Source organism: Nycticebus coucang, chromosome 7 (assembly GCF_027406575.1).
Source record: "Nycticebus coucang isolate mNycCou1 chromosome 7, mNycCou1.pri, whole genome shotgun sequence".
Lineage (NCBI taxonomy): Eukaryota > Metazoa > Chordata > Mammalia > Primates > Lorisidae > Nycticebus > Nycticebus coucang.
This window is the reverse complement of record NC_069786.1, coordinates 58,254,544-58,273,178: the sequence shown is the minus strand read 5'-3', so window position 1 is coordinate 58,273,178 and position 18,635 is coordinate 58,254,544. Positions and strand designations below refer to the sequence as shown.

Sequence of the window (18,635 nt, the reverse complement as noted above, 5' to 3'; positions counted from 1 at the left end):
CATGTTGCCTGGAGTTTTCTGCTGATTCTTCCTCATGAGCAATTTCTTTTATCTGTTTCCTTGCCCTAATTTTTTTCACTTCCTCTTGCTCTTTAAGTTCCTGTGCCTATGGACTATGGTTTTGATGAACCCTTTTGGTACAGGACCAGAAGGATGAGAAGGTTGAAGAGCAAGAAGGGATAAAAGAAAGAAAAAGAAAGAAAGAAGGGAAGAAGGGAAGAAAGAAAGAAAGAAAAGAAAACAGAAAGGAGTGGGGTTGGGTAAAAGGGAATATTGACAAAAAGAAGAGAGGCACAGAAAAAGGGAGACAAGCAATTTAAGTGTACAGTAGGGTACTTTGATACAATCTTTAAAAAACTCAACCTCTAGGGGTGCCCAATTGGGTGGTTCCTTTGTGGTCAGCAGCTCTTTGCTAACCTGATGGGACACAGTAACCCACCTCCACCAAGTAGAGAGGAAAGACAAAAATGCTATAATTCAAACCAAAAAAGCAAACAGAAAACTTTGCACGATAAAATTGGGTGAAAAACCAAATAACAGGGGTAGAAACACTAGCAAAAATGAAGTTCTAATTATTGAAAAAGGCAGCAATGGAAAATTGTATTTAAACTAGAAAAATGGAGAAAGAAAGGAAAGAAAAAAGAAAAGAAAAAATCTGTATGGAAAAGGTTGAAATTAAATAATATAACAACAACAACAACAAAATAAACAAAAAACAAACAACAACAACAAAAAAAAAATAAACCCAAAACCAAATCAGTATATATATCTTTTTGAATATTGTCTGGACAACAGGTGGTCTTCTGGGGTATGAGATGTTAATCACAAGCTGATATGACTGGAGGCCTCCACTGATTTATCAAACCCCACAGGGTGGACACCCTATCTCTCTCTTCAGCCCTATTAAAAGGCACTTTAAACTTCTAAACTTGGCTAAGCAGAAGCTTTCCTAGGAAAGTGCTTGTCGCTGGGATCACTGCTGAAGTGGCTATCCACTTATCCAGTGTGCCAAAACCCATCTCACTCTGCCCTTGAGGGTTAAGGCTGTAAGGTGGCTCAGTCCCCGACTTTAGGCTGCTCAGTCACTAGGTTACTAGCTCCCACCTGATCCCTGCTATGAGACCCTGAGGGTGGAGGTTGCCAGGGCAGTTCTCACAATGGCTCCTTGCGGCCCACAGCCGAACACTATTAGCTCCATCTGGCTCAGCGGCTCAGTCTGGGGCCCTAGGCAATGCCCAAAGTTCTCCACACTCCTGTTCAAGCTCTCCCCAAGGCAGTCCAACTGAGTGCCAAGTCCAAAAACACCAAAACAGTTCACAGGTAAGGCCTTTCCTGTTTGCAGTCTTGCTGCTGCTGTACTTACAGCAGCTGGCGGGATTAGACTGATCAAATACACGCAACCACTTGCCAGTTTTCCACTGTTTTTGTCCTCCTCTTGGGGTCCAAAAGTCTCTCACTGACTCCCTGTATCCTCAAAGGGATGATTATAGGCAGATCCCACCAGCCAGAGATGCCTGGAGTCTTATCTCCCCAGACTCACAGTGCCCCGTTGCAGGGAAGCTGTTACTTGGCCACCATCTTGGTCTCACACCTCCTTATCAATGTTCTTAATGATAGAAAAGATATTACTACAAATGCTACATATATTAAAAGGATAATAAAAGAACATCATGACAAATGATGAACTTGACACTTTACATGAAATGGACAAATTCTTTGAATTATACAAATTACCCAAGTAAAAATAATCCTGAGCTAAAAACAAAAATTAATAAATTAGATTTCATCAAAATAGATAACTTCTACTCTTCAAAGAACACCATTCAGAAAAAGAATGGGCAGATAATAAACCAAAGAAAATGTGTTCAATATTTAGATCTAAAAAAGATTTGTATGTGGATATATGTATAATATGTAATTTAGTTCTTACTACTCCATAATAATAAGATAATTCAATTTAAAAATGAGCAAAATATTTGAACAGACATTTCACAAAAGAGGATCTATGAATGGCCAATAAGTACATGGAAAGATGTTATTATTCATCAGGCAAATGCAAATTAAAACTCTAATGAGATATTATGCACACTACAACAGTTAAAATTAAAGACTGGCAAAATCAAATGTTGGACAGGATATGGAACAACTGGTATTTTCATACATGGCTGGTGGGAATATAAAATGATACAACTTTGGAAAACAGTTTGGCAGTTTCTTATACAGTTAAACATAACACACAAGTCAGCAATTTAAACACTTAGGTGTTTAAAGGCAAATGACTTATATACAAGTGCCCATATAAAGACTAGCATACAATGTTCATGGCAGTTTTATTTATAATAGCCAAAAATTAGAACCAACAAGATTTCCACCAACAGGAGAAGGGAAAAACAAACTGTGGTATAGCCATATGATGCAAATCGTCAGCAATTGAAAACAAACCAAATTACTGATACACCCAACAGAATGATTCCAAAAAACATTATTCTGAGCAAAGAAGTCAGACACAAATGAATATGTACCTTATTATTCAATTTATATGAAATCCTAGAAAATGCAAACTCATTTGTAATGTCATAAGGGAGCTCAGTGGTTATCTAAGGTCTGAAGTGAGAGGCACAGGCACCAGGAGACACAGGGAAACTTTGGATATAGGGAAATGTTCTGTACCTTGATTGTGTTTACAGGGGTGTCTACATTTGATTGTCAAACGAATTGTACACTTAAAATGGATGCATTTTATCACATTTAAATTATACATCAATAACATTTATTTTTAATTACTTTTTTTAACTTTTTGTAATGGAAAAGCAAGTGTATTTGCTCTGTCAACATTTTCAGCTAATATTTTTCAACCAACAAAATGTATTAGTATGGTTAGGATATTTGATTTGGAGTATGGTATGCTGAAGGAAGTCTTAAGACATACCAATTTTATTTATGGAATCGGAACTCCCCATGTTATAAAGTTAATAAAATATTGAGTTGAGGAGAGATGCCTGTATGTCCAGAACCTATCAACTTGCTTTTGATTGATTGTTTTTGCCAGTTGGACATAAACTAAATAATGTGTACAAGATATAATCATTTCACTCTTCCTACTAGCTTACAAACTTTAGCTCCATTTGCTTTTTCAAAAAATAGGAAAAAATTGATGTCTTTACTATAATTTTAAAATTTAGAAACACAGAATTTCCTAAGTGAAATATTTCAATTAGTCTCTCATGTGAAGATTATTTTTGCCATCTTGACAGTGAGTGGGAATTGACTATTTCTGATCTAAACTTACATTTTGGTTCATTTTGATGGAAATATAGAGATAAGAACACGGTATTTATTAAAAACCAAGTAAGAATTTTTTCCCAACCTTTTCCCTTCACATAATTATGTGTTGAAGTAAAATTACCAACATTGATTATGTGCCCTGTGATTGAATCTACTTCCTGAGCACTTGATAGGTACTTTGGAAACATAATAGCACACATAAATATTTCCAACAATACATTTAGAATGAGTAAAATATATTTCTCACATGAACCTCCCCATAGAGAATCAGTTCAGGTGATATTCAACAATGAGGCATGTAGCACTTTTTCTAGGGCGAGTTTAAGAATTTAAATGTCTAATCTCATAGATAGAGATATAAATAGATTTACTATAAGGAAACAGCTCACATGGCTATGAAAGCTGAAAAGTCTCAAGATGGGACTTGGGACTTGACAGCAAACTGGAGACCTAGGAGACCCACAGGTGTGGTTACAGTCTGAGTCTGAGTCTAAGTGGAAAGGCAGGGGAAGACAGATGTCGTAGCTCAAAGACAGGCAGAGAGACTGAATCTCCCTTAACCCACCTTTTTGTTCTATTTACACCTTCAATGGATTGGATATGGTCCATTCACAGTAGAGAGTACTATCTTCTTGTTTACTGATCCTAATGTGAATCTTATCCAGAAACACCCTCACAGACACACCTCAAGTAATGTTTTACCAAATATCTGGGCACCCTGGGGCCCAGTCAAGTTGACATAAAACTAACCATCATGTTCAACTTTCATCCTCCCAAATAGATAAAAATAAGGGACTACTTTCCCTGGGACATTCTTGTATTTGGGACATCTATGGTAGACAATTACCATGGTAACCACGCATGATGAGATAAGCAGACAGAAGATAGAAAAGAAAGCAAATGCCCTGGAAAATATTATTATTTTAAACACAGCCTGAGCCTTGCCAAACTCTACTTTAAAAATAATTAAATAATTTATAGAGGCAATTGTTTGTGAAATGTGTTTGGGAAAAAAAAGTATTGGTTGAAGATAGTATAATTAAACACTTCAAGCATTTTTGGTACTGTTGCAACTTTTCCAGACTGCTTAGTCTATTACTGTTCCAGTGCTTTAAACCCCATCTCTCAGTTTCTGACAGATATCCAAAGATCTATATACAGACCACATACAGCCTGGCATGATGTGACTTTTGGCATATCATTTCTTTTTAGAGCATATCATTTCTTTTTAGAAGTATTAAAAACTGAATACAAATATAAAAAAAGAATAGAGAAAGTGTTTAAAGAGCTTATTTTAAATCATAAGGATTTAGCATAGAGGAACTAATATGGATATTCTAAGTACTGAATATATTATATATAGCTAGGAATGTCATAGCAGTTTCTACCCAGAGAAAGAACAAAAATGTATTCTTTTCTCCCCACAAAAATAAAACTAAATGCATTTTCTAGGCCAGAGATATGTTTCTTATGCAAAGATACGATGAAAATGAATTGGAATAGATTAAAAATTGTATACTAATTAACACTCTAAGGAAACTGGGTTTCTGAAAAGAACTAGGTATTCTCTTAACAAATCCAATGTGTGCAAAGTAATGTTCAAATTTTAAATAGATTTTTACTACTGCAATGGTAGGTTTGAGACTGAGAGGCAGAGATAAGCCACAATTTAGAAGTTTAATATTCATATTCCTAGTCAAAAAGTGGTTTTCAAGTCCTCAAAAGATGTTTTTGCCTTGTGAGATTGTTTTGTGTGGAAGCTTATTCATGGTGACCAATGACATGCCTGCTTATGACAGATGAAATGGTTTACTTTAAATGCATTGTCTCCAGTCAACGCTCTCAGGGACAAGCTGATTTTATAAGCTCTTATTTGACTTTTTACTTTAATTTAGAATTCATAATGAATTTCAATAGCTTCCCTTTGCTGCTTAAACTGTAAAATTTAAAGCACTATTGGTTTAACTTCTGTTTTCCCCAGGAGCCATTGGTAAAACCTCACCACTGGCTGAGATAATCAAAATCTACATGCTTACTATTCTGACAATACATACTGCATAAAATGCCCACGTGTAGTGTTCCCCTGTAACTTTGTTTTTTATCCACTCCAGCACTAATGTATGCAAGCATTTTTGGGAATGTGTCTGCGATTATCCAAAGACTATACTCGGGAACTGCCAGGTACCACATGCAGATGCTGCGAGTGAAAGAGTTCATTCGCTTTCACCAAATCCCCAACCCTCTGAGGCAACGTCTTGAGGAATACTTCCAACACGCCTGGACTTACACCAATGGCATTGACATGAACATGGTATGTATTTGTTTTCCAAAACAGAAGCACCCACAGGCATTGTAGCTAGAACCAAAATGGAAAAGCCAGTCTCACCAGCTTTGACCCCCCCTGCTTTTGTTTTCTTCTCTCAGATGTGTATTTGCTCCCCTGGAGATAGTCTCTCATTCTCGATTCATGGCATTGCATGGTGCTATACCTAGTTATACTGTGTGGCAAAGGCATTATAACATGATGCAAACTGATATAACTGTGTGGGGTAGAGTTCCCACTTCTGGTTAGAGAGAACATTGCTTTACCTGGGACGTGGGCTTTCACTACATGATCTAGTTGCCAGCACTCCCCAAAATAGCAGGACCCACATGCAATAAGAAGTGGCTACTAAACAGTAACAACAATGATGCCCCCAGTGATCCAAGGTTAACACGTTTGAAAAGAAAGGAAAGTGAAAATTTGTAGGAGAGGTTAGGGAGTTTCCATATGTCATGAGCATTTTATGATAGGAAGTTTCACAGTGCTTTTAAGAACTTTAAAAAAAATGTTTTGAACAATTTACTATGTGCCCTGTTACTGAATCAGATTTAATTCATCTTTCCTTTCAAGGAGGAAATATGGATTCCTTCCTACCTTTTATACAAATTGTACATCAAAAATCACTCGTCATAACCTCCTATGTCAAGGCTCAAAAATCAACACAACTAATAAAATGAATGTGGTTCAAAGACCTCTTTTTATTATTAGGATTGCCCACTTATTTTGTCTTGCTACTTGGCTATAGAGACTGATTACTAAAGAAATTATACAACAAATCTAAATTCCATGATGTAGCACAAAGCAATAGAAAAAATGATTAAAAATATGATTATTCTGCCACTGGGCAAGGACCCTGTTTCTAAAAATTCCTCAAAAATAAAATCACTCACATTTAATTATGTCAATTGCATAAACAATTTTTGTGTAAGTCAGCCTATATAATTTTGATTGATTTTTTTTGTGTGTAACCAGTAACATTCCAACAGAAAGACAATTTCACAATTAGCACTAATAGCGCAGAAAGCATTATAAACATTGCCTAATTTGAAAGACATATTTATATACAGATAAGTCTATCATAGCTGTGTGTAATTTGTTTGACTGAGAAGTAAGGACATGCCTTATAAAAATTTGAATTTGAATAGATTATTTAATTAGCACATTTCATATAAAACTGTAGCTAAACTCCATGAGTTATTTCTAATCATCCCAAAATTCTTTGTGAAAAATTAATTTGATAAATTGATCTCCCAGAGGGAACACTTTAATGTCACTATATCACCTACATATTGATCACTTTTACACATTTCCATCGCTATTATTGTTTAACAAAGGTATCAGGATTCAAGAGCTGTTGGGGAAATCTCTACTGCTGGGTTGGTTGAAGCAGTGTCAAAAATTTTTAATCAACCATGTGTCACTCAATTTTGTTGTTCCATACCGCCAGATTATTTCAATAACAATAGTAAAACAATTATTTTACCTCCCCTCTCCATATTACTATAGTTTTGTGACCATTTTTGTGATAAAGTCTATTTTGTGACTATTTACCTTTCATTGTTTGACTCTATTACCTTTAAGTTTGGTTTATATACCACTTGCCTATTTACAATGTATTTATGAAAGATTTATCTCTTTCCTGTCTGCTTCACACCTTAATAAATGGAATCACAACACCCACCGGTAAGAACAGGAGGTATTTATATCCAATTTAATTCTCGTGTAAATTGTTGAGAATACCCTTGTCATCTGTCAGGTTTAGAGCTTGTTAAGTGATTTCCAATGTTAGTTCTGATCTATTTTGCATGATGTAGCACAGGAAATACAAAGCAAGAAATTGGGGAAGATAACCTGGAAGAGGCCAAGTACAGAATAGAAATCCTTAATTTTGATGACAACTTGACCTCTGATAATAGTTATACAGTTTCCCGCTCGCCACAGAAATTCACTTCTCTGTCCCTATCCTAACTCTGGTAAAGATTATGGGTATACGGTTTGCATTAGATGATTGTCATAAAGAAAATGTCATTCTTTTTCATCATTTTCTATTTTCATGATGTAGGTGCTTTCCTTTCCTCTCATCTGCATGCCTGTATTACACGACCCTGGAGTGTGTGAGCTCTAAACCATGTGCCGCTCGGTCTTGCATGTGGTTTTGAGAGCTTGACTTTGCACGAACTTCTTGTTTGTCTACATATCTCATTTTGTGACTGCAAAGTGAGTAAAAAAAAAAAAATCAAAGTGCGAGATAACTCTGAAAACTCAGCAAATGGAAAATGCTTACTTATTAAGCACTATATACAGAACAAAGTTGATTTGAGAAAAGAAACTATAATCTTAGACTACTGAGAGGTTAAATAAAAAAACCAAAGTGAATTTTTACCTCCAAAACCACATTGTTAAAAACCCTTGTGTCTTGTCCCTTTTTGTCAATTAAATTATAATTTTTAACAGTTTAAAATTAGTTAAATTTATGTATTGTAATACATAAAAGGGCATCAAACTGTTATATTTTGCATTAGCATTCCATGTTATTTCATTTAAGTATAACCTTAAATATAATTTCTCATGAAACATCTCAGGTCATTTTTACTGTTCAACCTTGTCCAAATGAAGTACAAGATTTTCAATCACATTGTATTAATTGACCTACAATTATTTTTTAGTTCCAAAAACGTTTGATAGGTCACAAAAAATAAGAAAGAATTGACCTAAAAAGAATGGGCATATTCCTTAGTCTTTGCATCTTTTGCTTTTTGTGAAAAAGCTATTGCCAGAATATTCCAGAATTTAAAGCATTCTGGGAACGATTATGGATACCCTTTCAACTGAACCAAATGGTTCTAAGTACAAAAGGAAAAGCATCAGGATAAAGAAGCCAGTGGAAAGGAACTTGTTCAATTGAGTCTGATTTCAAAGTTAGAAATAGTAGAAATTATCTCAAAGATTTGTAGGGGTGAATTCTGGAAAACACTTTCCCTTCTACATCCAAAAATTTGACTAGGCAGTAGTGAGGAGATGCTTTCTCAGATTGGCCCTATTGGCAACTTAAAGATCATTCATCTTAATGAACGTCTTCAAATCAAAACCAACCTCTGACCCAGTCTGAAATTTTCCAAAGTTGACTAACACTGCCTTAGTTACAATACTATCAAGGTAATGAGAGTCATTTTCCGTGTCAATGTAGAATAATAAAGGGGCCTCACATCACACAGAAGAGTCTGGCTTAAATGACCCTGATGACCACAGTCCATAGATCATTCTGGGTGAAGGGAAATAAACAATTTAGGACAGAAACCACTCCATCATTTAATATTATATTGGCATGGAAGTAAAGGCTGTATGAACATTTAATGGAGAACGTATTTCCCCCAATCCCACCAAGTCATGCCTGAGTCATAGAAAAGCAATGCAGAATAGGGATTCAGAAGACCCAAGAGCTGGCTCTCAGTCTGCTGCTTATCTTGGAAAGTCACTTAACCTGTCTGTATTTCATTAAACTTGCCATTTTTCAGTATTTTTAAAGCACTAGAACTATGCTAAGCGTGCAGAATAATTATGGGAGATTTTCTACTTGAGGACAGAAATTCTAATCTACTACTGCCTACCCCTCACTCCCAGTGGTGGTGTGGGGGGGCTCTAAGTCTCCTTTATGGAACATTCGTTTCGCATGGAATATTATTCAAAAACCACTGGACTGGGTGGCTGGTAGAATTGTTGATGGCATAGAACCAAAGGAGACCATTTCAGGTAAAGACGAGGACAGGAGTAGAGGCACAGAATGCACATAGAATTGGACAAATAATCTAGAAACAACTTTAATTTAGGAAGAAAAGAGAGCCATCAGTATCTTTTTAGCCTAGGGTATTAATGGAGGAAATTTTTAGAGATAAATATTGAAAGTAATTGGAATAAGAGCGTAGGAAAAGGTATATATTCCTTGCTGGAATGGATCAGTAAGTTTTAATGACAGGTAAGAAAGAAGAGTGAAAGGGTGAAGATATTAGCCTTGCAGAATAAAGGAGAAAACTTGACAGCACTTGCATTACATGGCCCAGTCTTTAGATAAAGCAGGGAGTTGCTTAATTCTTGAGAAAGGAGGAGGTGTAGGATAGGAGTGGAGCCAAAGAAGAAAATTTTTGGACATTTCAATCAAGAAGATCAGATTAATAGGCTAAAAATACTTGGAGTCACAGTGAGAGTCTGAATGACACAGCATACTCTTGTAATAGACCCATGAAAAAAGCCAAACTGGAAAACAGAATAATAAAGAATGGTAGCTTGTAATCCCAACTACTCAGGAGGCTGAAGTGAGAGGATTGCTTGAGGCCAGGAGTTCAAGGCCAGCCTAGGCAACATACCAAGACCCTGTCTCTAAAAAACAATTTTAGACGTTGAAATTGAATTTTAGAGGTTAAAAAACAATTTTAGAGACCCTGTCTCTAAAAAACAACTCAGGAGGTTGGGGCAGGAGGATTTCTTGAGCTAGGAAGTTTTAGGATATAGGGAGCTATGACCGTGCCCTACAACCATGCTACTGCACTCCAGCCTGGGCAAGACTCTGTCTCTTAAAAAAAATTTTTTTTAAAGAAAGAATAGTATACTGTTTAATAGAAATGCTTGTTTCCTGGAGCTAATGTGCTAAGGAGTATCTTAATGAAAATTTCACTTCCTTTACTTGCACAGCTGTTTCTAGTTCTCTGTTATCTGTCAGAATAGCCTCTATTACTAACACCAACATCTCTACATCCACAGTCTAACAATACCCCATCAAACACTTCATTATGCCCATTCTCTACACCACTTAAGTAACTTCATGTGTGCCAGACCTTCATATTAGTTCATGAAGTATTTTAATACACCATAGTAAAATACAATAGCGAGCTCTTTCAGAATATTCAGTTTAGCCACTCAGAGAAAAATAATCCTGTGACAATAAATCCCATCAGAAATATAAAAGTAAAATCTACAAAAGAGTATAACTTGCCTTCTCCATGTTGTTTTTAATGCCTTTACCTTTTCCTAATGATCCTTTATTTACTGAAGTTGATAAATATGATCAGTGAGAAAACTTTGATCAGCATATCATACAGCCATCCTGAAAGTTAAGAAATATGGTGCTGTCATAGCTGGCTATTCCTCCACACATTCAAAAGGGGAATAGATATTGGAAAAACCCTTCATTTAAGTGATAATGACCTGCAGGATTGGTGACACATTTTGGTTTTCTATAAATACCTAGCTACCATTTAGGAGTTGAATTCAAGTAACAGTTTTGTACAATACACTTGAAAGGATGTTTTCATCCGAATGTTGATAAGTTAACAGGAATTGCCTGGCTCTGCAGAAACTGGGTAGGTAGTAAAATTTTTCACTAGCAGGAAGTTTTTAACACAGAGACTTGTCACACAGACTTGTCATGATCATCTATGATAGCCAGTCCCTAAACAATAGGTACATAAGGAAGGACAAATTACACCTCCCCTTCCTAGGCTACTTGCTCTAAATTTCTTCAAAATTCCACGGAGAACAATAAACCATCTGATGCCCCTGACATGAACAATATGAAGTTTAAGATAGGCGTCTGGTATTTTCAGGTCACAAATGGTACGTGCTCATCCTTTCACAAGTGATGATGGTCACTTCATCCTGGTCTCCAACCATCATTAAGAAAGCATCATGCTGCTTCTATGCAAAGTGAGTTCTTCAATGGTGGGGTCTGACTTAGAGCCATTCCAGAACACAGAGAAATAATGACAACCGGCCCCGGGGCTCTGCCTATCACAAACAGTCCACAGGAACACCACTATTAAGTGGTGAACAACTTCTGCACTTCAGTTTCTCCACTTATTGTTAGTAATGTTTCTCTTGCCAGGTGGAAATTATGGCTCAAGTTGTTTTCTAATTCCTTGAATAATGGTCCTATTTGAACAGAACTAGAGTGCAGTTTTTATGTATGTTACAAATACTTTCTTTGGAATGGTAGGAGCACAGGAATAATCCTACCTCAATTCGGTTTCAGATCATCTAATAATCAACACAGGTTAAGCCAATAATAAAAAATAGAAATCTCCAAAGTTCAGTTACCAAATATTCTTTGGAAATATGATTTTAAGTCTCTTTTAATTCAAATACTAGAGTAACTTGACATTTCTTGAACACAATGGAATCAAACTATCTGCAAATTCCCCTGAAATAAAAGTCCAATTTTTTTCATTGGAAAACATAACCAGTGGGGAAGGAATTTGTATTATACATGGATATGTAAATGTTCCACCCAATGTGTCAGATTTATTAGCTGTTCCTTTTAAAGGTGAAAATAAGCAGAAAGAGTTCTTCCACCCAAATTATCATATAGCCTTAAAGCAGCAGTAGCTCAAAACATTTAGACACATTTTGTTTTTCTAGTTTAGACATAATGCTGTCCATGTGGATGAATGTAGATGGAAAAATAAATAATCATCACGTTTTCCATGTCAGATATATCCTAAAGAACCTCTTTTATTTTGCATCCTAGGCTCCTATTGGCCAGGTAAGCCACTCCCCCAGAACTCCACACTCACCTAGGGATATCTGGTAAGAACCTTTCTTGCAGAGGGGTCCACCACCACTGATGATATATTAACACTCCAAAGCTATGCTAAATCATTTCCATGTATGCTGTGGTTCATTCTACCCTCCCTGCTGTTAATCTTATATCAATATGCTCTGCAACCCACACAAGACTAAAACACGTGTGTAGTTCAGAACACCTACCACAGTGGGAAGAGAAGCCAGGCTCATTCCACATAGGTAGAAGTCTTTTATTTGAGTCAGAGAGGTAAATCTCTAGCCATCATTTAGTGTACTGTAAGTCACAAGACACTAGACAGTGAGGTCTTAGCAGTGTTTTCCAAGAAGAGGTCTTTAGCCCAGGGTCTAACTAATTTCATCTGCTTTATATATCAGCGATTCTTAAAATGTAACAGATAACATCAGCACGGAGATCACAGCATTATAATAAAGCAATTCCCTTTGACAGGGTATCTGAAAACAAAGTGGGGTATGATGCCAGGAAAACTTCTATATGCTGCAAAATTTCATAAGCAGGACTGCTAAAAAAGAAAGGAAAGTAGGGCAGTGCCTATGGCTCAAAGGAGTAGGGCGCTGGCCCCATATACCAGAGGTGGCGGGTTCAAACTTGGCCCCAGCCAAAAAATGTAAAAAAGAAAAGAAAAGAAAGGAAAGTATACAGCACGGCATGGAGTGAAATAATCAGAGATAGAGACTTTCTTGGAGTTAAGGCTGAATGGAAACATGGGAATAATAGGATCGAGAAGAGAAAAACAGGGGATGCCTTCTCTCACATGTACTGACAGGACTGTGGTTACAGATCATGTGTGTCCTGTCATTCTTAAACATGAGAATAACTTTAAATGGAATTTTAAGTCAGTACTTTGCTATGTTCCCCTTTCATTCATTCTCACTCATTAAGACACCCAGAATTGGGACCGATAAATGTCTCTTAAAATATGTCTTATTAAGCACTAGTCAGTAGTTCTAATGAGATGATGACATTTATATTGGCCATTCTTAAAGAGGAAAACAGATGATTTGAGCAATCACTGAAGGAAAGTTGAAGGACCTAACCTTTTCACATTTAAATTATAGAATCATTGTAGATTATCAAGCAGTATATAAAAAATTATTTAAAGGTAATTAAAAATTACCATGTATCTTTTCACTCAGAAATAACCCTCAAATGTAATAGCATCTTAGTAAATAACCACAGTGGTTGAATATCATTTATATATTCTTTTTCACTTCTTAGAGTTATCATAGCCTGATAAGAATATTTTTTAGGCTTGGAACTATCTTCTGTAGTGATGCAGTTATTATAGATATGTCAACCTAAGAAAGAAACTGAAGCAAAACTAACATAGGGAGTTTACTAGAACAAGGTTGTGAACTGTGAAGCTCCGGAAACACTGGGACGTGCTCTAGAGAACACCGGAGAGGATCAAGGTTTTCCTTAGAAAAAGGGTAAGGAGAGGTTTCCAGAAATGACACCGAGTAGTGATTGGCTATGCGTTATGGAACTATAGGGCATGAGTTACAGCAACCAGTGTATGGCATTGTCGGGTTAATTTATAGCTATTGGAGATGACAATCTGGAGTCTATGTAGCAAACAATTACTTAGCTCAGGGGTCAGGGAGTGACCTGTGAATGCTCTCACATCTCATTGCCTCTCTGGGCCTGCTAATTTAAAGGGGCTCTCAATCCTCAGATAAAAAAATTTCTTTTCTTTCTCACATGCAAAAAATTTGCATAAATAAAATCACATGTGCTTTATGACAGACACTTTCAGTGCAATGTTTTTAAGATTTTTAAAAGATATTTTTACACTTCAATTTACTTCTCCATTCCTATCTTTCCTTTCCACATCACTACTTTACTTATCTCATTATCCATTATCTGTATGTATAAACTGCCACATCTTTCTCAATGCTAATATAATTTTACTCATATTGCATGTATGCACACACACACGCACATATTTATACAGATACACACCCGTGCACATTTACGGTAGAACTGCCACAATTGACCACCTTCCTATATCGACCACCTCCTTAATTTGACCTAATTTTCATAGGCTGGACAGGCACCAGATGTACGTACAGCACAGTAGGCCTAGTTCCTTATGTTGACCACCTCCATCGGTTGACCATTTTGTTATAGCCCTTTGGGGGGGTCAACTTACAGATGTTCTACTGTAGTTGCAAAAATTAATTTATAAAAATAACACTAAATTTTCTACAACTGATGTTGCTCACTGGTTATCATGTAAAATACCTCCTACTTGGCTAATACAACTCTAATTCATTCCTTTTGATGCCATATAACATGCTATAGTAATTTACTTCATATACTATTATTATACTACACATAAAAGTACATAGCTACATATAATATGTATAATAATAGGCTTTTCTCTCACTGATGAGCTTTCATTGTTTCTAATTTCATGCCACTTCAAACAATACTACAATAAACCTCCTTACAAATATGTTTCTTACTGATACTTTTATTTTTATGAATAATTTCCAGATAAAAAATTTCCAAGTTAAAGATGATGTGTACTTTTAAATTTTAATAATATTGCAAGATTATTTATCAAAAATATTTATAATTCACATTTCTACCAACAATGTTGTTACTCCATTCCTTTCTCTTTACTAGCAGTGGGTGTTATGGTTCTATTTAATTTTGTCCAGTTTAATGGATATGTGAGAGTTTGTTGTTTCTCTAATTACATTGTCCTAGCTACTTTTGAACTTAAGCAGCCTTTTCTTTCACACACATATAGTGTCATTTGGATATTTTTCTTCAATGAATTGCCCACTCATGGCATTTTTGCATACTTTCAATTATCTTTCTCTTATTACTTTATTATTGTATTTATTATCTTTATAAATTACAGACATTATACTTCATCTGCCATCTTAATTGCTTTTTGTTCCTAATATCTTTGCAATATGTTGGTTTTGTTTAAAAGGTCTTTGTCTTCCTTAAATATGGTCATATAATCAACTTTTATTATATAATTCAGAGAACTTTTCCTGTTTTAAAAAGGTCCTAGTGAACCATTGGCTAAGATAAAGCTTTCTAGATTTTTTTATAACTTTTTTACATGATTAGAAGAAAAATTCCATAATCTATTTGAAATCTATTTTTTCTTCACATGAGTATAAAATAGTATGGTAGAATTTACTAAATAAGCCATTATTTTGTCATGTAATTAAAATACCACCTAAGTTACCCATTAGCTTGTCAAATACAATTTGGATACTTCTCTGGACTGTCCAGTGTGCTCCTGTGGTGTTTGTCCATTCTGTGGTAATATAAGAATGGTTTGTGTTTGGTGGCATTATAGCACTTTTTAATATCTGATAAAATAGGCCCACCCTTACTAATCTTATTTAAAGAAAAATACTATTTAAGAGCATTTGTTTTTCCATATAAAATATATGCTATTTTAATTCAAATATGCCATACTCTATGGTGAGATTTTGAGATAACACAAAGATCAGATTATCAAATTTGTCCCACAAGAATGAGAAGTCATAACTGCTATCAAGATTTAATATTTAATAATTTCAAGAACATAATTATCATGAGGCATAAACATGGAGATCCTCCCTTGCCATGTTAGTAGGAATTCTGGCTCAGATTTATTTAGGGCAGTCCCTAAACGGTATATACCACATATGATGATCTAACACTTAAGCAGACACTTTGGATGTTACATAGCTTATATGACATGTTCCAGGAAAATTTGATTGCCATAGCAATTTAGACAAGATACATCCTGCTGCAAATGCCCCGCAATGGGAGCTACTCCACTAGCAAATGTCCTCGGTGTGTCTGCCAGTAGCACATCATTAATGCTTGTCATCAGCTGGTCACTTTTCTTTGCTGATATTCCTTAAGAAAGACAGAGAATGGATTATCCTGTTCTTCCCTTTCTGTTTCTATAAATTTTGTATTAATTTTTACCATAACTTTCGAATTTCAGTATCAAGTTCTCATCCTTGCCGCACGTTAAAATTGCCTAAAATATTTTAAACAAATTTCTGTACATTAGACCCACCCTACAACAGTTAAATCAGAATTGCTTATATAAAAGTCTGAATGTCAGTATTTTTCTGTCTATTCTAATATGAAGCCAAAGGAACCACTTGTTTATATCTTAAAAAATAAGATCCCCTTCAATAAAATCCATAATTTTCTTCTTAGAAATTTTTACCTTTATTGTTAAATTTATTTATTAATTTTATAAAACCTATTCAAGTGAAAAATATTATACGTTTCCATTTTTAGCTATTTAATAGATAATATAGAGTAAAACTATTTATATTCTATCTACCACTTGAATAAATTCTGATAAATCTTTATCTTTGGTTTGGTTCAATTTAGTTTGTTTTGGTTCGTTTGGTGTGCGGGAGGGTTTTCTTGAGGATTCACTCTTGGGTATTCTCAGTATATAATCATATCAGCAAAAAGAGAAAAAGCCATTTCCTTTTTGTAATAACTATTTTTTTATTTCAATAAAATCCCCAAAACAGTTCTGAACAATAATAGCCGATTTTAATGAAAATGTCTCCACCATTAAGATTAAGACTTCTAAAATATCTTTGCATACCTAAAATAAATTCTAGTTGGTGATAGATTATTTTTGATAGGTTGTTGATTTTATTGGTTAGTCAATTATTTAAAATTTCACTTCTATTTTATATTAATATTGGTCTATGGTTATATGCTCTTTAAATGTTTAGAAGTAATCAGTTGGAAAGCCATCTGTTCCTGGTAGTTTTAGTATTAGGCTTTTAAATACCTTTTTACTATGGTAATTTTTAATTTTATTTCTTCCTTGGTCACTATTAGTAATTTCTATTTTCTCAAGCATTCATCCATTTAACCTAGGCTTTCCAAATTTTTACAGAATTGCGCATAGGTTTCTCCTATAAGACATTTGGTATTTTCTGTATCAGTTTGTACACCTCCTTTCGCATTCCTAAATTTGTATATTTTTCTCTCCTTATCTTCTTTCCTTCAGCAGAACTTCAAAAGATGTATATACTTTATTCATTTTTTAAGGAATTATGTCTTATATTTATTTGTGATTCCTACTATTCATTTTCAGCAAGTGCCTTCATTGATTCTCTTTTATTATTTTTTTTTTTTTTTGAAATTTGGCAGCTTATATTCAGATTATTTTTATTGTTTGGGGTTCATTGAAGGTATAGGTTACACTGATTGCATTTGTTAAGTAAAGTCCCTCTTACAATTGTATCTTACCCCCAAGAAGTGTGCCATACACCATGACCCCCCCATTCAGCTCCCACCTCCCCTCTACCCCTCCCCTCTTCCCTTCCCCCACCCCACCTTATATTAGAGCATCTATAGCCTTCATATTAGAATTGAATACATTGGATTCTTGGTTCTCCATTCTTGTGATGCTTTACTAAGAAGAATGTGTTCCACTTCCATCCAGGTTAATACAAAAAATGTAAAGTCTCTATCTTTTTTAATAATTGCCTATTATTCCATGGTATACTTATTACCACAGCTTGTTGATCCATTCCTGGGTTTGTGGGCATTTAGGTTGTTTCCACATTTTGACAATTATAAATTAAGCTGCAATAAACAGTCTAGTGCAAATGTTCTTATGATAAAATGATTTTTTTTTCTTCTGGGTAGAAGCCTAGATTGCAGGATAAAATGGGAAGTCTAATTTGAGTTCTTTGCGAATTCTCCATACTTTCTTCCAAAAAGGCTGCATTAGTTTTCAGTCCCACCAGTGGTGTAAAAGTGTTCCCTTCTCTCTATATCCACACCAGCATCTGCAGCTCTGAGACTTCTTGATATGGGTTATTCTCACTGGAGTATAGGTGATATCTCAATGTGGTTTTGATTTGCATTTCTCTGATGAATAAGGAAGATGAGCATTTTTCCAAATGTTTGTTAGCCTTTTGTTTGTCTTTATCAGAGAAGGGTCTGTTCCTATCTCTTGCTCTCTTGTAGATGGGATTGTTTACTCTTTTTTTGTTGCTTAATTTGAGTTCTCTGTAGATTCTAGTTATCAACCCTTTGTCGGATTCATACCCTGCAAATTATCTTTTCCCATTCTGAAGGTTGTCTTTTTGCTTTATTTGTTATGTTCTTAGCTGTGCAGAAGCTTTTTAAGTCCCATTTGTTAATTTTTGTTGTTGTTGCGACGGCCACTGGTCTTTTTCATAAAATCTTTCCCCAGTCCAGCATCATCAAGAGTTTTCCCCACACTTTATTCCAAGATTGTTATTGTTTTGTGTCTTATATTTAAGTCTTTTATCCATCTTGAGTCAACTTTTGTCAGTGGTGAAAGGTGTGGATCAAGTTTTAGCCTTTTTCATGTGGTCATCCAGCTTTTCCAGCACCATTTGTTAAATGAGGATTCTTTTCCCCATTGTATGCTTTTCTTAGGTTTATCAAAGATTAGATGGC

General features: G+C 35.2%; 1 protein-coding gene across 2 annotated transcripts in view; it reads left to right on the top strand.

Annotated features, from left to right (window-relative positions):
* The window catches only part of KCNH7 (potassium voltage-gated channel subfamily H member 7), a 542,346-nt gene that overhangs the window by 479,823 nt on the left and 43,888 nt on the right, over window positions 1-18,635 (top strand). The window contains exon 9 of one of the 2 annotated variants that reach the window (XM_053597374.1): window positions 5,397-5,596. In XM_053597374.1, coding sequence (XP_053453349.1) covers window positions 5,397-5,596 — 200 coding nt within the window. Of the gene's footprint in view, window positions 1-5,396; window positions 5,681-18,635 lie in introns of those variants that run through there. The other variant, XM_053597375.1, reaches the window with a different exon arrangement.